Here is an 18,737-nt window from a genome sequence, read left to right on the forward strand (position 1 = left end):
TCGTTTCAACTCTGTTCGGATCTCTAGTATCATAGAGTTTGTTTAAATCAGTTATTTTTTTTCCTTTTTAATACGAAGCAATGCGATTCAAAAATATTTGTGGTTTAAAGTCAAATATTATAACAAATATTAGATTGTTTTTTGTTAAATTAAAAAAAATTCATATCCACTCTTATATATATTATTATTATATTAGAAAAGTTGTTTTTCTAATAAATTTTTGTTACTTTTAATAATAACGTCAACCATTTAATTATTCTAGAAGCATTATTTAAAGAGCTCTTTCTTTTAGTTTGTATTTTAATTTCTTTATTAGTAGTTTTTAGTTAATATATTTGAATTCTAATATGTATTTAAGAAAATGCTATATACTTTATATGTAAAAGTGTAAGAATAAAACAAAATTAATATTGTCAAATGAGAAAATATAATGAGAAGTTAAAAACAATAAACATGATTTTAGACGCTGATAATTCTATAAAAAAAAACTAAATTCTATTACTTGAATCCTTGAATTTGTTAACTGTAATGCTTGAAATATGAAAAAAAAATGAAGAAATGTGAAATACAATTTGTTCTATGCCCTTGTCTTAATTTCTAAGAGATTAGATATACTCCCTCCGTCCACAATTATTTGGCTGGTATACTAAAAATAGATGTCCAAAATTAATCGTCAATTTAAATAATCAAGAAATAATTAGTCATTTTTTTTCAAATTTACCTTTAATGATAATGTAGTTCAATTGGAAAGTTAGGTAGATTTTTGATATTTTTAATAGGGTTATATTAGTCAAATTATATATTGTATTAAATTTTCCTTGAAGAGTGTCCATGACTTTAATATGACAAACAATTATGGACGGAGAGAGTACATTATTAGAGAAAAAAAAGCAAAAATTAAAAGAGAATGTCGAATTAAATTACTCAATTATCATCATTTTCCCCAATAAAAATTTATACTTTATATTCATTAAGATATTATATATACTTTGAACAAAAATTAAATGTAAAAGCTACTCCTTCCGTCAATAATTATTTGTCAGGTAAAGGTCATGCACTCTCTTAAGAAAAATTTAATTTAAGATATAATTTGACTAATATAACCCTATTATATCAAGAATATCAAAAGTCTACTTAATTTTTTAATGGAACAAAATGGAGTAATTATTAAAAACAGAATTAGGAGAAAATAATTAATTATTTCTTAATTGTTTAAATTGACTTAATCTTAAATATCTATTTTGAATATACCTAACAAACAATTGCGAACGGAGGAAATACTATCCAACTCTGTTTTTTTTCTTTTGCGTCATTGAATAAAAAAAAATAATGCTTAACACAAAGAATTTTGCTCTAAGTAAGATTTTATGTTATATAAATTTGAATTAATCGGATTTTAATATAAACATCGATATAGAATCAATATAAATAAGAATAATACTTCGATAGAATATAACCAGGCTTAGACTTAAATTTGTGGACTAGAAACATGCATATCAGTTGTCAACTGCAATGTTAAGGGTCGGCCACTCTTCTACGTGACTGGTCATGATAGCTTCTTCATATTTCTAAGTCTGCCTTCCACGTTTATTTCCTTCGACTAATCCAAAAAATAATAAAAAAATTATTTTCGATAAATATTTAACCCGATAAAACATATAAATATTTTACATGTTTAGGATATAAACTTTAAAAGTATTTACCTTTCTTTTTAATCTCTATGTCTTATTAAATAAATTTACTAGGTACAGAAGTCCTCCAAATTTAATAGGTGTGAGCTTTCATCAAATTTTTGTGCTTGACTTTTTCGACGTATTGCATCATTTTAGTTTGTGGTAATGAAGCAATTGATCGCAATATAAAAATTTAGTATAAAATAATTAATACTCCTTTTATTGCGATGTTGAGTCTACAACACTCTATAATATGTGACGGTTAAGTGCAAGCGTCTCTTAAAAGTTTAAGAAAAAAGGATTAAAATATTTTATTTATGATAATTTTATCTTCCGTTATATTTTTGGTTCAAAAATATACTTTTCGTTTGTCAACTAACTCAAAAATGGTGTTATTTTTAATGGTTGCTTCAGAACAAAGAATGAATAAAATAAATTTTACTTTCGAATTATTTGAAATTAGACAATTTTGCCCTTGTCCTTTTTATATGTTAGTCTCTCCGCGCCCTCTAATATTTATGTGGCTGGTGATGGCAAAGCGTCCCTGCAAGTGTCGCATTTATTCTTCAATTAAGTAGAAGAGCTAACAAAATTTTAAAATTAAATGAGAAAAAAGAGGTATTTTATGGAATTTGTCTTCCATTTTATATCAAACTAATTGTGTTTGGTTGACATTTCATTTTAGTATAAACACTATATATCAATATAATTTTATGAGTACGGAGTCTAAAGGTGAAAAATGTTAACAAAAATTTTAAATGAATTTTTATTTTAATCAAAAATGGCAAAATTGAATTTTTAAATTTTTTTTTTAAAGGCAGCAATTTTTAAAGTAAAATTTTAATAAATCGCTGCCTAGACGGTAATTTAGGCTTAATTCTTTTTATAAATTATTTATTTGCTGTTTTTTTAAAATAAATAAAAAATAAAATCAGATAACTAATGTATTGGCTATTCGTTTGGCAGAACTACATTTGTACGTGACCGTGCACATAAAACAATAATACAATGTTAGGTTCTATTTGATTTTATTTATTTATTTTTTATAAAAAAATAGCAAATAAATTATTAAAAAAAATTATTCCTAAATTGCTGCCGTTAAAAAACAATAAAAAAAGAATTACTTTGGAAATCGCTGCCAGCGATTTCTTTAAAAGAATTTTTTTTAAAAAAAAATTTAATTTTTCAAATCGCTGCTATAGCAGCGATTTTGCTTCTTGCTACTTCATGAGTGATTTTACCATTTTGATTAAAATAAAAATTCATATACTGTTTTAAATTTTATGAACTTTTTTCATCCTTTAAACTCCGGACTCATAATTTTATAATGCAATATCAATAATATATACGGTATAACTTATAAAGCTATAAAAACAAATCTGCTGACTCTAACAATGTATATCACCTCGATATTTAACATAATAAACCAAAACATAGAAAAGCTTACGTAATTCAAGTGTTATTAGTCATAATTATATATATTAAACTTCTGGTTAAGACGTGATCTTCCAAATATTTCTCTTCTTAGTTTAATAAATATTTTGCCGACAATTTTGGAGAATTTTGAAACTGGGATGTCACAATTTATAATGTATTAATAAATCAAAAAAACATACCTTGTGGTATGGCCCTAGAGTGTGCCAAAAGGTCGTTCTCTTTTTATTTTTACTTCAAAAAAAAATTTGCTAATATTATTTCTAAATAATTATTATCCTAGATGTTGTCAATCCATAATAATATAATTATTGATCTAGATAACTTTTAATTATATGTTCAATATAATTTGATCAGTTTTAATTTAACCGATATTATATATATTGTACCTCTTTTATTAGAATAATATTATATGTATATGCAATTAACGTAGACAATAAATAACCTCTTTCATTGAAAATTATTGGGCCTAGGCGATAGTCCTTTATTTGATGGGAAACTTATCGAAATTTCGCTAGTTTAGGAGCTAATTACTTACATACATTTAAATTAGCAATATTATGAATCTTATTTGATTTTGATAAATACAGATATATACATATATCTCGCGATACATATAGATTCAAAATTAGGTGTAATTTATTCTAGATATACTATTTCCAAATAGATTCGCATGTGTCTGGATACATAACAAATCTCGTTTACATTCCTCCCATCTTCCTCGCCAATCTCCTATAATTTGATATACCAAATACATCTGAGTCCCACTATATACATACATGTACATATATATCTAGTGTGTATCACATATATCTGGATACATGACTATATCGATTGCCTCCCGCCCCTTCTCGCTCGCCTCTCTTTCATTTTAGTGTATATGGTAGTAAATATACATGCATCAAGTGTATCTTCCTTAATATATGATAGGAAACTCTTCATTAGGGTGTAAGATGTGTAATTATTTGAAGTATAAAAGGAATTAGTAGATATATGTATAATAAGATAATCTTCCCTTTTTTTGAATAATTACCCTATATAGTCATTCGTCGGTTGATTAAATTAGAACTTATCGAAATCTAAAAAAATGCTTTCATACCTTCTAATTCATTTAAAATATAAAATAGAACTAAATAGAACTACTTCATGTATCAGAATAAATTATATTTATTCAATACTGCACTGTTGTCAAAATAAATATTGAACGAGCAGATGCCCCACGCGCTGTCAAAGCTAGTCCTAGTCTTTTTAGCAAGCAAGCAAGTGAGACTGACAAAACCAGGTACACTAAAGACAAAGCAATTCATTGCATACACACTCATATTCAACAAGACATCAACATATAAACAAATTAAATCCAGTTAGACAAAGAGTAGAGATTCAACACCACAAATATATAATAGATATATACTTCATATAAAATATATGTATAACAATATATGATCTATGTGACTCCGTCTATCAACTAAAAAAGTAAATAACAAATTTGTCTAATTACTCATTTAAGGATAATTTTTTGCAAATCTGTGCCTCCTAGTTTTGAAGTATTATTAATCCGAATGGCCAAGATTAGCTCTCCCATGGTGTAGATAATTAATTAAAATAGTTCGCACACTTAATGATCATCATCGCACAATCAATACTTCACAACAATTGATGTTTTGTAGAGCCGTCAATATGGCTAGGCCTGGCCTAACCCGGAATTTAATAGGGTTGAGTTAAGATTTTTAGAGTTCATTTAAGAAAAAGTCTTTTTAGTCCGGCTTGAATAAACCTGCTCATTTTGTTATGTCGATATTATCATTTGGTTACTAACGACCTAATTGAAAATTTAAAATATTCAAAGTTTGAACTTAAAAATTCAATCCAATATGAAATTATTTGGATTGAATTTCATTCAGAATTTCTTCAATTCAAAAATAAAAAATTAAAATTTTCATATCCAATTTGAAACCTCTCCACCCTCTTCGGTACGCACAAACAACCTAATTTGAATGCAAGTCATTTATAGTAATGAAGAAAACAAAATTCAAAAAACTAGACATTAGTCTATAATTTTGTGAAAAATTTTAAATACTCCAAACATTATTTTTAGTCATATTTTTAATCATTGATGAACACTCACACTAAGTGAAACATGTAATCTAATGTTTCTTTAATTTTGATTTGATTTGACTTTTAATGTAAAATAGTGAACATTTTCATAGACAAGTCACTATATATGTATTTACCAAAAAAAAAATTTATTTATATACTACAATGAATTTAATTTTTATTTTTTCATTGGAGTTTTTAGACTAATTTCTACAAGATCATCAAAATCAAAGTGAAATATCAAAAGAATTGAAGATTCAAGTTTTTTACCATGAGAAAAAGCAAAAAGTAGTATATGGAGTATACAAGAAAATTTTAAGCTTGTATATTTTAATACCGTGATTGTATTTATCCATATACTAGTGTTTGTTTCTTTTTTTATCAAGAATTTCATTCATCAACTCGCTTGAAATTCACATTTGATCTTGATGAGTTTGTTTTTGTTGCGGATATTGACCTAAAATCTTTATTGAACTAAAGAAGAACAAAAATTATAGATTTAAATTTTTTGATGCGTGTATGTGTATATATATATACTCATCTATAAAAAGGTAGATATTTCAAACTGAAAGTCAAAATAACCCTAAGGAAGCATTATTTGATTAGATGTGTGAGTAATCCTGCTTATTACTAAAAAAAATATGACTAAAAAGTAATATTATTTATAGTATTTTCATAAAATTAAAAGACTTTCTTCAATGCCTTCATAACAAGAAGAAAAATAATGCAGGAAGAAAGCTTAAGATTTTCTCACATTTTCCTTTCTCGTTTTGCTCGTGTGCAACAAGAGAAGCAAATCAAAAAAACGATACTGCATAGGTTAACATATACATGTTGATACAAAAACATTAACTCTCTAAATAAGTTAGTAGGTTAAAAAAATATTATTTTTTATTTGTCAAAAACGACAAATAAAAAGAAACAAGTAAAAAGTAAATTTTGAACAAGTAAAAAAGGACAGGGGGAGTATTTTTTCTTATTTTAATTTGTTTGTTTGACTTAATATTGAATTTAAGAAAGTAAAGAAAAATGTTAAAAATTTATAGTCTTAAACTAATGATATGTAGAATGTATCAAAAAAATCATTTAATTTTATTATCTTAAATATGTTGTGTTAGTCGAAATCAATCAATTATAAAAAAAAATATATATATATAGAGATGGTTCTTTTTTTAAAAAAAAAAAATTGAATCAAAAAGCTAGTAAAGTACAAAAAATGAAAAAAAATGGGGATGTTGATATTTGAGATTGAGATATTTCATCAACTTAACCACAAAAATTGATGATTTCATTCATGATGGGACTTGAGAGCTAACAGAACTTTGGACAGAAAAAGATAGCATTAATTATTTCTTCTTTAGCACCAATAATACAAGCTAGCCACTCCCTAAATATGTATAATAAAGAACCCCCTTTCACAGCTTAAAGTATAATGTTCTTTAACCTATATTAACATGTATCTAATGTAGCCTATATAGTTGATGAGTTGATGTTGAAATTATAAGAATACTGACAATTTAATTATTTAAACATCATACACTCAAATTTATATTATTTAATTACTCATTATAGCTATAGTTTGCTATAATTATCATTTGCGATTAACATTACATTAATTACGCTGGACTGATTTTGAGTTTGTACAATTAGTCATATTTGTGTATAAATAATTCGTCATATTTTTATGATTCACAACTAATTTGTATTTGTATATGACGATTGACGACGATTTCCTTTGATTTTTCAGTTTTATCATCATATATGTTAAAATTTTTTGTGTACAACTTTTTAAAGTTTGTATAAACATGTTGTTTTTAAATTTTATTTAAAATTCATATGTTTATATTTATATCAATTCTTTATTTTGAGTTTTATTATATATATAATTTAAAGACTTTATATTAATTAATTATACAAAAATACGCAAATTATACCGACAAAATGCAACCTACAAATTATTGTCCTCTCTAAACTAATCAGATTATTAAAAAAAATTAAAATGTGAAACCAAATTTCCCCTATAATCATTGGGAACTGGGGACAACAACGGAAGCCGACTGGAGAAGTTTCTGAGCCAAAGAGAGTTGATCCATTAGATTCATAACACGTGTCCTGTAAGCCCGAGCCTGATCAACAGCCTCGGCTTCGAATTCTCCGAGCTGAGAACAGAGCCGCTCCTCCGCCTCCTCCGCCACCCTCAGCCGCTTCCATGTTTTCTGCAATTCCTCTCTCATTTTCTCTTCTCTCTCAAAACTCTTCTTCAATTCCTTCTCCAACTCTTCATTTCTTCTTCTGAGCACCTCGCTCTCCGGCACGGCGGAGGTCTCGCGGCGGTGATGCGGTGTTGTTTGGGTGGAAGGCACTGCTATAGTCGGCGCCATAATTAACGGAATTAGTTGAAAAATTAGTGGAAGCAAATATAGGCTATTAGTTTAATTGAGCGCAAGAAATAAAAAAAGCTAGGAGATTAATTTGTGGTTTAACTGCTAAAACGGATCTATTTATACTAGAAAGAGTTGTTAATGGACCCAATATTGAATATGTCCAGGTTCAATGTATCTAGGTGTTACAATTAATTAATTAATTAATTAAAGGCCCTCGGAGATTTCTTTTGTCATTTAGGGGATTATTACGTAACCAGAGAGCAGATATTTTTTGTCCTCTTCTTAGAAGCAACATTTGGACACCCTATTAAAAAAAAAAAATAATTAGAAATTCACATACTTTATAAATATTATATTAAATATATTATTATTTTGATGTACCCATCTGACATTCAATGCAAATTAGTATTATTTTTTCGACGTATAATGTCATTACATATCAAAATAGTATAATTCTTTGATGTTTTTGTGTTCTTCTTCTCTTTCAGCATGTATTTATTCTATTCATACTAATCTGAAAATTTTCATGTGTTTTAACATTTTAATAATATATTGGAGATTTTAAATTTTAAAAAGTTAAATAATGGTACTTAAAACGAAACGAAACGAAATAAAAACAGGCAAAAGAGAATTGTAAATGGAGAATGGGGACAGCCGTTGTTAGTTTTGATTTTGTGTATCCATAAATGGACCCAAAGTTTTGTGAACAAGATTTAGATCTACTTTTTCAATAGGACAAAATAGAAGCTTTTGTTTCTGTGTAACGGTGAAATGACAAAAATTCTTTCGTATTTAATTTAAAGTTTGAAGATTAAACTTTTGAAAAGTAAGAAAAAATCGTATGAAAGTTATGTGTTTAAAAATAAATATTATAATGTATGAATTAAAATTTAAATGAGTCTCTATATATAGACGAAGTATTAGATGAAAGAAAAAAGAGACACGGCATGATGCATATTAATGGTGCAACATCTTGATATTTTATAGAGTATAGACTATTAGGTCGGATTTGTAAACTCTATTTATTTTGAAAATTATTTTTAAGAAATAGTAATTTGTATTTGACTAATTAATTTTAATTTCTTTTCTAATATCAAAGCCATAATTTTATTTTATTTTTAGTTTAATATGATCCATAGGGCTGATTTTATTTTGAAGCTGTAATTTGTGTCTGACCAAAATTTCAAAAATATTCCAATCATCCCTTTTCCTTGTGAAAAATAGAAAGATGTGTCCATTTGCAGATTTGGTCCCTCCTTTGCTCCAATTTGTCTTGTTCAATAAAGAAGAAAAAATACAAATGGATAATAAAAACAACTAAAAATAGCAATTTCTACGAGATTGGATTTCATTTCAAATTCTTCGTTTTGTTGTTTTTATTATGATTAATGTTATTCTAAATGGTGGTCTTTGTATTATTTTGAAGAAGGATTCGACTTTAAGGTTGGGGAAATTATTTACAAGACGTTATTAACTAAGGTGTATTTAATTAAGAACTTATTTAAAATTTAAATTTGAATATAGAGTTTTAAACCCGCTTTGATAAGAATTAAAAATCTGATATCTTATGATGCCTTAATATTTGAGAATATCGATTAGAAGGAAGTCAACATATAGCTCCTCTTCCGTATGAGTAGGAGATTTTGAATTAAAAAATAACTATTTTTCTTTGATAAAAAAAAATAAAGGAGCAAATAATATTTATGATCGAATAAAGAGAAAAATTGCGATTAGTGTGTCACTAGGTTAGTGGGAATCCATAAAAGAAGGATGACCATTGAATTAGTGAATAGATCACCTTTGATCGAGAATCAATTAATTTATTTAGAAGACGTTATTAACTAAGGTGTATTTAATTAAGAACTTATTCAAAATTTAAATTTGAATATAGAGTTTTAAACCCGCTTTGATAAGAATTAAAAATCTGATATCTCATGATGCCTTAATATTTGAGAATATCGATTAGAAGGAAGTCGACATATAGCTCCTCTTCCGTATGAGTAGGACATTTTGAATTAAAAAATAACTATTTTTCTTTGATAAGAAAAAATAAAGGAGCAAATAATATTTATGATCGAATAAAGAGAAAAATTGTGGTTAGTGTGTCACTAGGTTGGTGGGAATCCATAAAAGAGAGATGACCATTGAATTAGTGAATAGACCACCTTTGATCGAGAATCAACTAATTTATAGTATTTTTCATACCTCACCCGTAGAGAGAAATTTATCGATGAATATTTTACATTAGAAAGAGTGAAGAGATCACCACTACATTGAGATGTACACCCCTTTAATTATTTGTTAGGTTGTTACGGATTCGCAACTTGAGGAATCCTTAGATATATGGTGTAAAAAAACTCTTATTCTATCCTTGATTGAAAATTTATAAAATAAATTATTGAATATGGATTTTCAGAACGTTTCATTGTTAAGCATATTCACAACTACAATTTAAAAATAGTCGGGTGGATCGAGTCTACCTCATCAATATTCAAAATTAATCAGTTCCGATGAACAATCAATCACATTTAACAATTTGTAGAACAATATGCTTCATTTATTCATGCTTGGACATTTCTGATCTCCCATTTTTAACCCAAAAAAATATGTAGACTTGAAAAAAGGACTAAGTGAAACTGAGTTGACTAGGTGATAGATTGTGAATATGTCAATTCTTTCATAAGTTGAACCTTAGCTCCATAAAAAGTTGTTTTAAAAATCTAGCAAAATTCACTTAATTACTTCCTTCCATCTCATATTAGTTGAGCACGTTCTATTCTGTATGGTACTTAAGAAATCATAAATAAGAAAATTTTGTTAATTCACCCTTAAAAAATTTCTTGGAGATTTCACAATTAAATATGCACACCTTAAAAAAAATTGCTAGGGTAGTATTGAAAAAATTTAATTAATTATTTCTTAATTTCGAAAGGTGGACAATTAAAATGAAATGATGGTGGTATTTTTATTACGATAAAATCAGTTAACTACTTTCTCTAAAAGTCATACACGTCGATAAGTCTACTAAGAACCATCGGATCTGTTAGTGCCCGTTTGGATTGACTTATTTTAGGTATTTTTAAGCTAAAATAGCTATTAAGCAATTTTGAAGTGTTTGGGTAAAATAAGTCAAAAGTCATAAGTTAGAAATCCTAACTTATGATTTTTGGCTTATAAGTCATAAGTTAAAAGTCAATCCAAACAGGCCCTTAGTTTGGTTCATGGATTATTCGTAAATTTAAATTTAAATTTAAAATTTTGTGATATTTGATTAGATATGAAGCCCTCAATACCTCTAATCATCTTGTCATTGGAAAATTATGCTATATATATACACGTTAAATTTTACATTTAAAGGATATATATGTAAAGTTGGACACTCTTAAGAGTCTTAACAAGACGTCGGTTATGAATGCCCATTTGAATGAAGACGTTCTGAGCTTGAATCTCAAATAGTACAATGTTTTTCTGTTTTATTTTGACAGCCACACACCATAATTTTTGGACATTCTTAATAAAATTTCTGACCTTGTCAATGTCTATCGTTCTTTCATTATCGTTATTAAGCCATGTTTTGGATTATTTATACTAACTAATACTAATAACCAATAATAATAATAACATTAATAATAATAATAATAATAATAATGATAATAATAATAATAATAATACATTTGAAAGTTTTATCTTGATTCAATTGCGTGATCGTCTTCACACCCTTCGCAAGGGCACTCGCACCATGGTCCAATATTTGGATGAAGNTAAAAAAAAAAAAACCCTAACCTTCTTCTTCCTTGCTGCTGCTGCCGCCGATCAACAGCAACAAAAAAAAATTTTCGGCTGCCTCTCTTCATCAACAATGGCAGCCGATCCCCTTGCCACCCTTCCCTCAGGTGTGAAATTGTTCCTTCGCAATCTTCACAATCTCATCCCAGAAAAATTAATCGATCATAATTATCCAGCCTGGTCGAATAGCGTCAAGATGGCGCTCTCCGCACATCTTCTTCTTGGTTGGGTCGACGGCACCGGCATAGTACCGCCAGTCAATGTAACCGTCACGGACAAAGATGGTAAAACCTCGACAGCACCAAATCCCGACCATATGTCGTGGTCCCTTATCGATACTCAAATTCATGCATGTCTTCTCGCTGTGATTAGCCCGCAAATTCAGAAGTACGCTCGTGGTTTTGCTACTTCTGGGGCTCTTTGGAATGCTCTTGCTACCCGTTTTAATTCTCTATCTACAGCCCATGTTTTTCAGTTGCGTGATCGTCTTCACACCCTTCGCAAGGGCACTCGCACCATGGTCCAATATTTGGATGAAGCAGCCTCGATTATCTCTGATCTTGATGCCCTTAATGAAGTTGTTCCTGAACGAGATGTCATCAATGCTGTTGTTCGGGGCCTGCCTGCTGAATTTTCCTCTTTAAAACAGCATATCCGATATCACGATGGCCCTCTCACACTAAATCAAATTTCGGGCTGGTTGAATGCAGAAGAATTAAACCTTGCCATGGAATCCAAATTGGCCCTCGCCGACTCGACAGCTCAGCCAATCCACACTGCCCTTTACGCGGCTGGACAGCGTGGTGGCGGCCGTCCAGGCAGACGCGGCGCACAGCGTGGCGGCGGCAGAGGACGCCAGCAGCCCTTCGTCCACAGCGGCAGTTCTGGCCGCAGCAGACCAGACCTGGAAAATCGACGCGGTGGAGGCAGCACTCCATCCTCCAATCGTGACCTCCCCGTGTGCCAAATCTGTGAAAAGCGAGGCCATGTGGCTCGCGTATGTTGGTACCGCTATGATGAGCAATCTGCTCCTGCAGCAAATGGCGGCACTCGTGCGATGCATGCATCTACAAGCAACTCTTCAAGTGATTGGTATTTGGATACTGGTGCAAATTCTCACGTGACGCCTGATTACTCTCAACTCCATAATCCCACTTCATATTCCGGCGCCGACACAATCACTGTAGGTAATGGACAATCTTTACCCATCTCCAATACAGGTTCTGGCTTTGTATACACTCCCACAGGTACTTTCTCATTATCCACGTTACATCACGTCCCATCCCTCACATCTAATCTTCTGTCTGTCTATCTGTTTACCAAAGAAAATAATTGCACTCTTCTTTTCAATGCCCATAATTTTCAGATCATGGACAATTTAACCAAACAGATCCGGTACAAGGGCCGTTGTGAGCAAGGTCTATACACTCTTCCTTCCAAGCTATCTGCGTCAATCTCATCTTCATCAGTTGCTAATCAAGCCATTCGTTCTTCAACCTGGCACCGCCGACTTGGTCATCCATGTGCCGCAGTCACTAAGTCCATTTTGTCTGTCTTAGGTTTTTCTTTTTCCACTAAGGACCATTGTGAGTCATGTTCTGTAGCCAAATCGAGTCGTTTACCGTTTATCTTATCTAATACTAAGGCCACAGCGCCATTTGAATTAATACACTCTGATGTTTGGGGTCCAACCTCCATCTCCTCCTTTAATGGTTTTCGTTACTATATATGTTTTGTTGATGATTATAGTAAATTTACATGGCTTTATCCCTTAAAACGCAAATCTGAAGCATATTCGGTTTTTGTAAATTTTGAACGCATGGTCAAAACCCAATTCAACTCCAACATCAAAATCTTTCGCAGTGACAATGGAAAAGAATTTTTAAACAATGCCTTTGGCTCTTTTCTCCAATCTCTTGGCATTGTTCATCACACATCTTGCCCCTATACTCCTGAACAAAATGGTGTTGCCGAACGCAAACACCGTCACCTCATTGAAACCGTCGTCACTCTTCTTCATGAGTCTCATCTCCCTGCACCTTTCTGGGTTGAGGCGTTGGCCACTGCCAACTATCTCATCAACCGCATGCCCACATCCTCCCTCTCTAACACCTCTCCCTATGAATGTCTATACACACACCGTCCAGATTACACTCATCTTCGACCATTTGGTTGTCTTGCCTATCCCTGGCTACGCCCTCACACTCAACACAAACTTCAACCCCGGTCTACACCATGCATCTTTCTAGGCTACCATCCCACCATAAAAGGATACAAATGTTTTGAACCCATCTCTCAAAAAACATATGTCTCTCGTCATGTTCGTTTTATCGAGGAGGATTTTCCCTATCCCCGGTTAAGCTCCGTCAATGCCACGTCCAACCCACTTGGTCTTATTCCAATCTTTCCACCGAGCTCACATGGCCTTGTACCGGCATCCATTACCCCATCCATCATACACACACCACCCAATCCCAACCCTCTCATCCCATCTGGATCACCCACCACCCCCAATCCACCCATCCCACCAACTTTCAACCCTCCTCACCAACAATCTCCACCAGCCGAAACAACACCTCCTCCTCACCAACAATCTCCACCAGCCGAAACAACACCTCCTCCACCCCTAACCCCTTTACATCACATGCAAACCCGTTCCAAATCCGGCATTTTCAAGCCCAAAGTCTACACCACCACTTCACTTGCTCCCTCTGAACCTACTACCTACAAACAAGCATCTACCAACCCCCTTTGGTGTCAGGCTATGGATGATGAATACAGGTCTCTTATTAATCAGCATACTTGGGAATTGGTGCCAGCACCCAGACATCGAAAACCAATTGGTTGCAAGTGGGTGTACCGCATCAAACGTAATGCCGATGGATCCATCTCTCGTTACAAAGCTCGACTAGTTGCGAAGGGTTATCATCAAGAGTATGGCATTGACTATAAAGAAACTTTCAGCCCAGTCGTCAAGCAGCAGACTATCCGTCTAGTCTTGTCTCTCGCTCTTCATAATGACTGGCCCTTACACCAGCTCGATGTGAGCAATGCTTTTCTCCATGGCACTCTCGACGAGGACATTTATATGGATCAGCCGCCTGGCTATGTTGATTCTCGCCATCCACATCTTGTCTGCAAGCTCAAAAAGTCCCTCTATGGCCTCAAGCAGGCCCCCCGTGCTTGGTATAATCGCTTCTCTTCTTTTCTGCAGGATATTGGCTTCCGAACGTGCACTCATGACACAAGTTTATTCACTCTCCGGCATCCTCATGGCCTAGTCATAATTCTTCTCTACGTTGATGATATTGTGATTACCGGCAGCTCATCTGCTCTTATCTCCACCATCACTAAATCCATGCATCAAAATTTTCAGCTGAAAGATCTTGGCCCTCTACATTACTTTCTTGGCATTGAAGTACTTCGTACCTCCTCCAGTCTCCTACTTCATCAGTCAAAATACACTGAGGAGCTTCTCACTCGGGCAGGAATGGCTGAATCTAAAACTGCACCCACTCCAATGGCTGTCCGTCCACCATCCACCTCCGACAGTCGTCTATTCGACAATCCGACCCTCTATCGAAGCATAGTGGGTGGTCTCCACTATCTAGCTGTTACTCGTCCAGACATTCAATATGCTGTCAACCGTGTCTCTCAATCCATGCACGCTCCAACTGAACAAAATTTTCAGGCATTAAAACGGATTCTTCGTTACCTAAAGGGCAGCTTACGTCGTGGACTTCTTTTTACTAAAGGGAATCTAGAGCTCTCCGTCTACTCCGACTCTGATTGGGCGAACGACAAGGATGATCGTCGCTCCACCACCGGGTACCTACTGTTTCTTGGACCAAATTTAATCTCTTGGTGCACCAAAAAGCAAACACGGGTATCTCGCTCTTCCACTGAAGCCGAATACCGAGCTATGGCGGCTGGAGTTGCTGAAGCCATGTGGCTTCATCACATTACGGATGCACTTGGTCTTCCTCCCTTTCGGCCAAAGATTTATTGTGACAACGAGTCCACCATTTGTGTTACAAAGAATCCAGTCCTTCATGATCGTATGAAGCATGTTGGGTCTGACTGCCACTTTGTTCGTGAACAGGTCATGGCTGGTACTATGAGCACACATCATGTTCCTTCTTCCGAACAACTTGCAGACTTACTTACCAAACCTCTTCCACCGGCTGCGTTTCATTACCTCGCTACCAAGCTTCCCCTCGTATCCGTGGATCAGCTTGAGGGGGGATAATAGGAGTAACTATAATTAGCACAAATTATGTGACTCATGTGTAATTATTTATTCATGTTTTCTCTATATATATCGGATGTACAATCTTTAATCAATAAGACTCATTATTATATCACAATGGATGAAACTCTTATCTCTTTTGAAAAGAAACTTTTGCTGGAAATGAAGGAGGATTTTGACATCTTTCACATTTGCTGAGTGAATGGCCAGGAATTGCTTATCCCATTATCCTTTCCAAAATTTTCAATTCTTTTAGTATTAAACAAAATAAATTCACCGTAATGTAATAAATAAATAGAATTTTTTAACTTGACGTTAATTAATAATTATAACTTTCAATTTTGGTATGCAAATAGGCATTTTAACTTGTATAAAATTGAGGAAATAAACACATTCATCCTATATAACACTCTATATGAAAATTTTGTATCCTACATGACATCATACATGTAATATGTCATATAGGACACTTGTATCTACTTGTTCAATTTTATAATAATTTAAGTGTCCATTTATACATATTCAAAGTTAAAGAACATAGTTATTCGCTAATATTACATTAAAAATCATGTTTATTTATGATGCGTTATTATTTATCATTTCTCACGTCCACCGACATTACTCATCAAAATGTTTGCACTGATAGGCAACAGTAGCGCATGCTTGTCATTAATTTATACGATTACTTCTTTTTCAATGTAAATATGTGATAAGATCATAGGGGTTTTGTCAAACCCTCAATCATCATCACCAAAGGTGATAGCTAGTATGGATAACTTTATATTGTTTCTATTTTATTCTTAATGTTTAATATATTTTTCAAAACATAATTTTAATATTATTCGATAAAAATGAGAGAAATCGCACTTTTAAGTTTTTTTATTATCATTATCACCTGTTAGTTTTATAAATTCTCAAAATTCCTCATTTTTGCGCATCAGATTAATCTATCTCGCGCATCAGATTAGTGTATCAGGTATAAAATGTACATCAAATAGTGCATTATGTATAAAATGTAATGTATCTTACTTAACAATAATGTATCTCGTGCATCAGGTTAATATATCAGGATTTCTATAATTATAAACTTAATTATAAGGGATAAATGATAATTTTGCCTTAAAAATATGTGATTTATCTCCTTTTACACTAGTACAATAGTAATATTATAGTATTCCTAATATTTATTATTTCTTAAAATATGTGTCAAGCCAAAGTGAACAATTATTGTTTGACTGAGGGAATGTAAGTTTAAGAAAAAAATGAGAGCAATTATTCACGCATATACTTTCTTTGTCCTAAAATAAATGTTTCAAAATAAATAATATATCTCAAAATAAGTGTCTTCCTAAAAATATTCAAAATAAATATCATCATATAAAATAAAATATAAAAAAAAATTTATACGAATTGTCACATGTAATATTATATATATTATTATATTAAAATGGAGTAAGAATACAAATATATTGGCAACCAATGTTTTGTACTAATTATGTAATTTAATATACGGTCATCACAAAATTATAATTAAATAATACATATTTTTACTCTAATTTATTTGTTAATCAGTATAAATAACTTAGCATAATCTTTTGTTTATTATTGAGTGTCAGAGTTTTATATCTGATATATTCCTTTCATTTCATATAACACGATCTCTCTATAAAAACAGATATTTCATTTTAATTATTTAATTAAGAAAATTTTACTATAGTTAATTTTTATTAGTTAATTTAATTAATCAAAAAAATTAAATAATAACTTTAAAATAAAATTAAATAAAATGATTATAATAACCTAAAATAACAATAACTAACTAGGACGGTAGGACCGGATGAAGTACCACAGAGCAAAAGCAGAGAAAATAGGGGATCAAAAGAAACAAAAACCTCACCAACAGTATATTACACATAATTTTACAAGCATTTTCCATATCCCCTTGATAATTCGAGCACACAATTTCGATTAATCGTGTCCTAATGTCTAGTCGACGATTTGAGCTCATAATTTTAAAATTGAAACTAAAAAATACTTATCATCCAAATAACCGTTCTAACACATCTACACCTAGTTTTAAAACGGAGTTGACGCATCAACAACGATTCCCGTTGCATATCATCGAGAAATAGAAGCTGACTCGAGAAGTTTCTGAGCCGAAGAGAGTTGATCCATCAGATTGATGACACGTGTCCTGTATGCCCGAGCCTGATCAACAGCTTCCGCCTCAAGTTCACCGAGCTGAGAGCAGAGCCGCTCCTCCGCCTCCTCCGCCACCCTCAGCCGGTCCCACGTCTTCTGCAATTCCTCTTTCATTTTCTCTTCCCTTTCAATGCTCTTCTTCAATTCCTTCTCCAACTCCTCGTTTCTTCTCCGTAGAACCTCGCTCTCCGGCACGGCGGAAACTTCCCGCCGGTGAGGATTTGCTTTGCCGGAAGGTACAGCAATGGTGGAAAACATGATTAGAGAGTAATTATAAAAATTGAGCACAAAGAAAGAGAAGCTACGAGATTGATTTTGTGATATTAGAAACCCGTTTAGAGGGAAGAGTACTTATAGATCCAAAATGAGCATGTCCAGGTTCAATGTATCTAATTTTATTTGTGTTGATATTTGTAAGCTACAATTATTTATTCTATTTTTCTTTTTCTTATAATTGAGGGGTTTATTTTAATCCAATTATAGTGGAGTGTTTTTGTCTTTTTTATACGCACGTAAGTGCACTTAGCATCTTCGGGGCCCCACGTGTGAATAATTATGTCATACGAAAATAAAGAGAAAATTATCTAAATAATTTTTAATTTATTCTGATCTTTAATGTATTTTACTTGATTTCTACCATAATAGTGTATGCCATCGAGGATTGGTCATTGGGGATCTCTAGAAAGCCCTTTTTATGAAATTTTTGAGAGGTCAACCGGGATATTATAAAGATGTTATTTTGGTTCCGAATTATTTCACTTGATTGAGAAATGATTCTGCATGTATCTCAAAGGTGTTCATTTTGGTCATGAATTATTTTACTTGATTGAAATTATTCTTAATATATAATAAAATGTGTTCATTTCGATTCTTTATTTTAAATTCAATAGATTCGTAAATAAAAAATAATGTAAA

General features: G+C 31.9%; 2 protein-coding genes across 2 annotated transcripts; both read right to left on the minus strand.

Moving 5' to 3' along the window:
* Window positions 1-7,080: 7,080 nt before the first annotated feature.
* LOC107013704 (protein RESPONSE TO LOW SULFUR 3-like) lies at window positions 7,081-7,673 on the minus strand. The gene has a single exon (XM_015213577.2). The coding sequence runs from the start codon at window positions 7,580-7,582 to the stop codon at window positions 7,226-7,228; it is 357 nt and encodes a 118-aa protein (XP_015069063.1). The 5' UTR covers window positions 7,583-7,673; the 3' UTR covers window positions 7,081-7,225.
* A 9,822-nt stretch (window positions 7,674-17,495) lies between these two features.
* On the minus strand, window positions 17,496-18,161 carry LOC107012414 (protein RESPONSE TO LOW SULFUR 3-like). The gene has a single exon (XM_015212256.2). It carries the CDS (start codon window positions 18,078-18,080, stop codon window positions 17,739-17,741), a length of 342 nt encoding a protein of 113 aa, XP_015067742.1. The 5' UTR covers window positions 18,081-18,161; the 3' UTR covers window positions 17,496-17,738.
* Between the last annotated feature and the right edge of the window lie 576 nt (window positions 18,162-18,737).

The sequence above is a fragment of the Solanum pennellii genome, chromosome 3, assembly GCF_001406875.1.
Source record: "Solanum pennellii chromosome 3, SPENNV200".
NCBI classification, from domain to species: Eukaryota; Viridiplantae; Streptophyta; class Magnoliopsida; order Solanales; family Solanaceae; genus Solanum; species Solanum pennellii.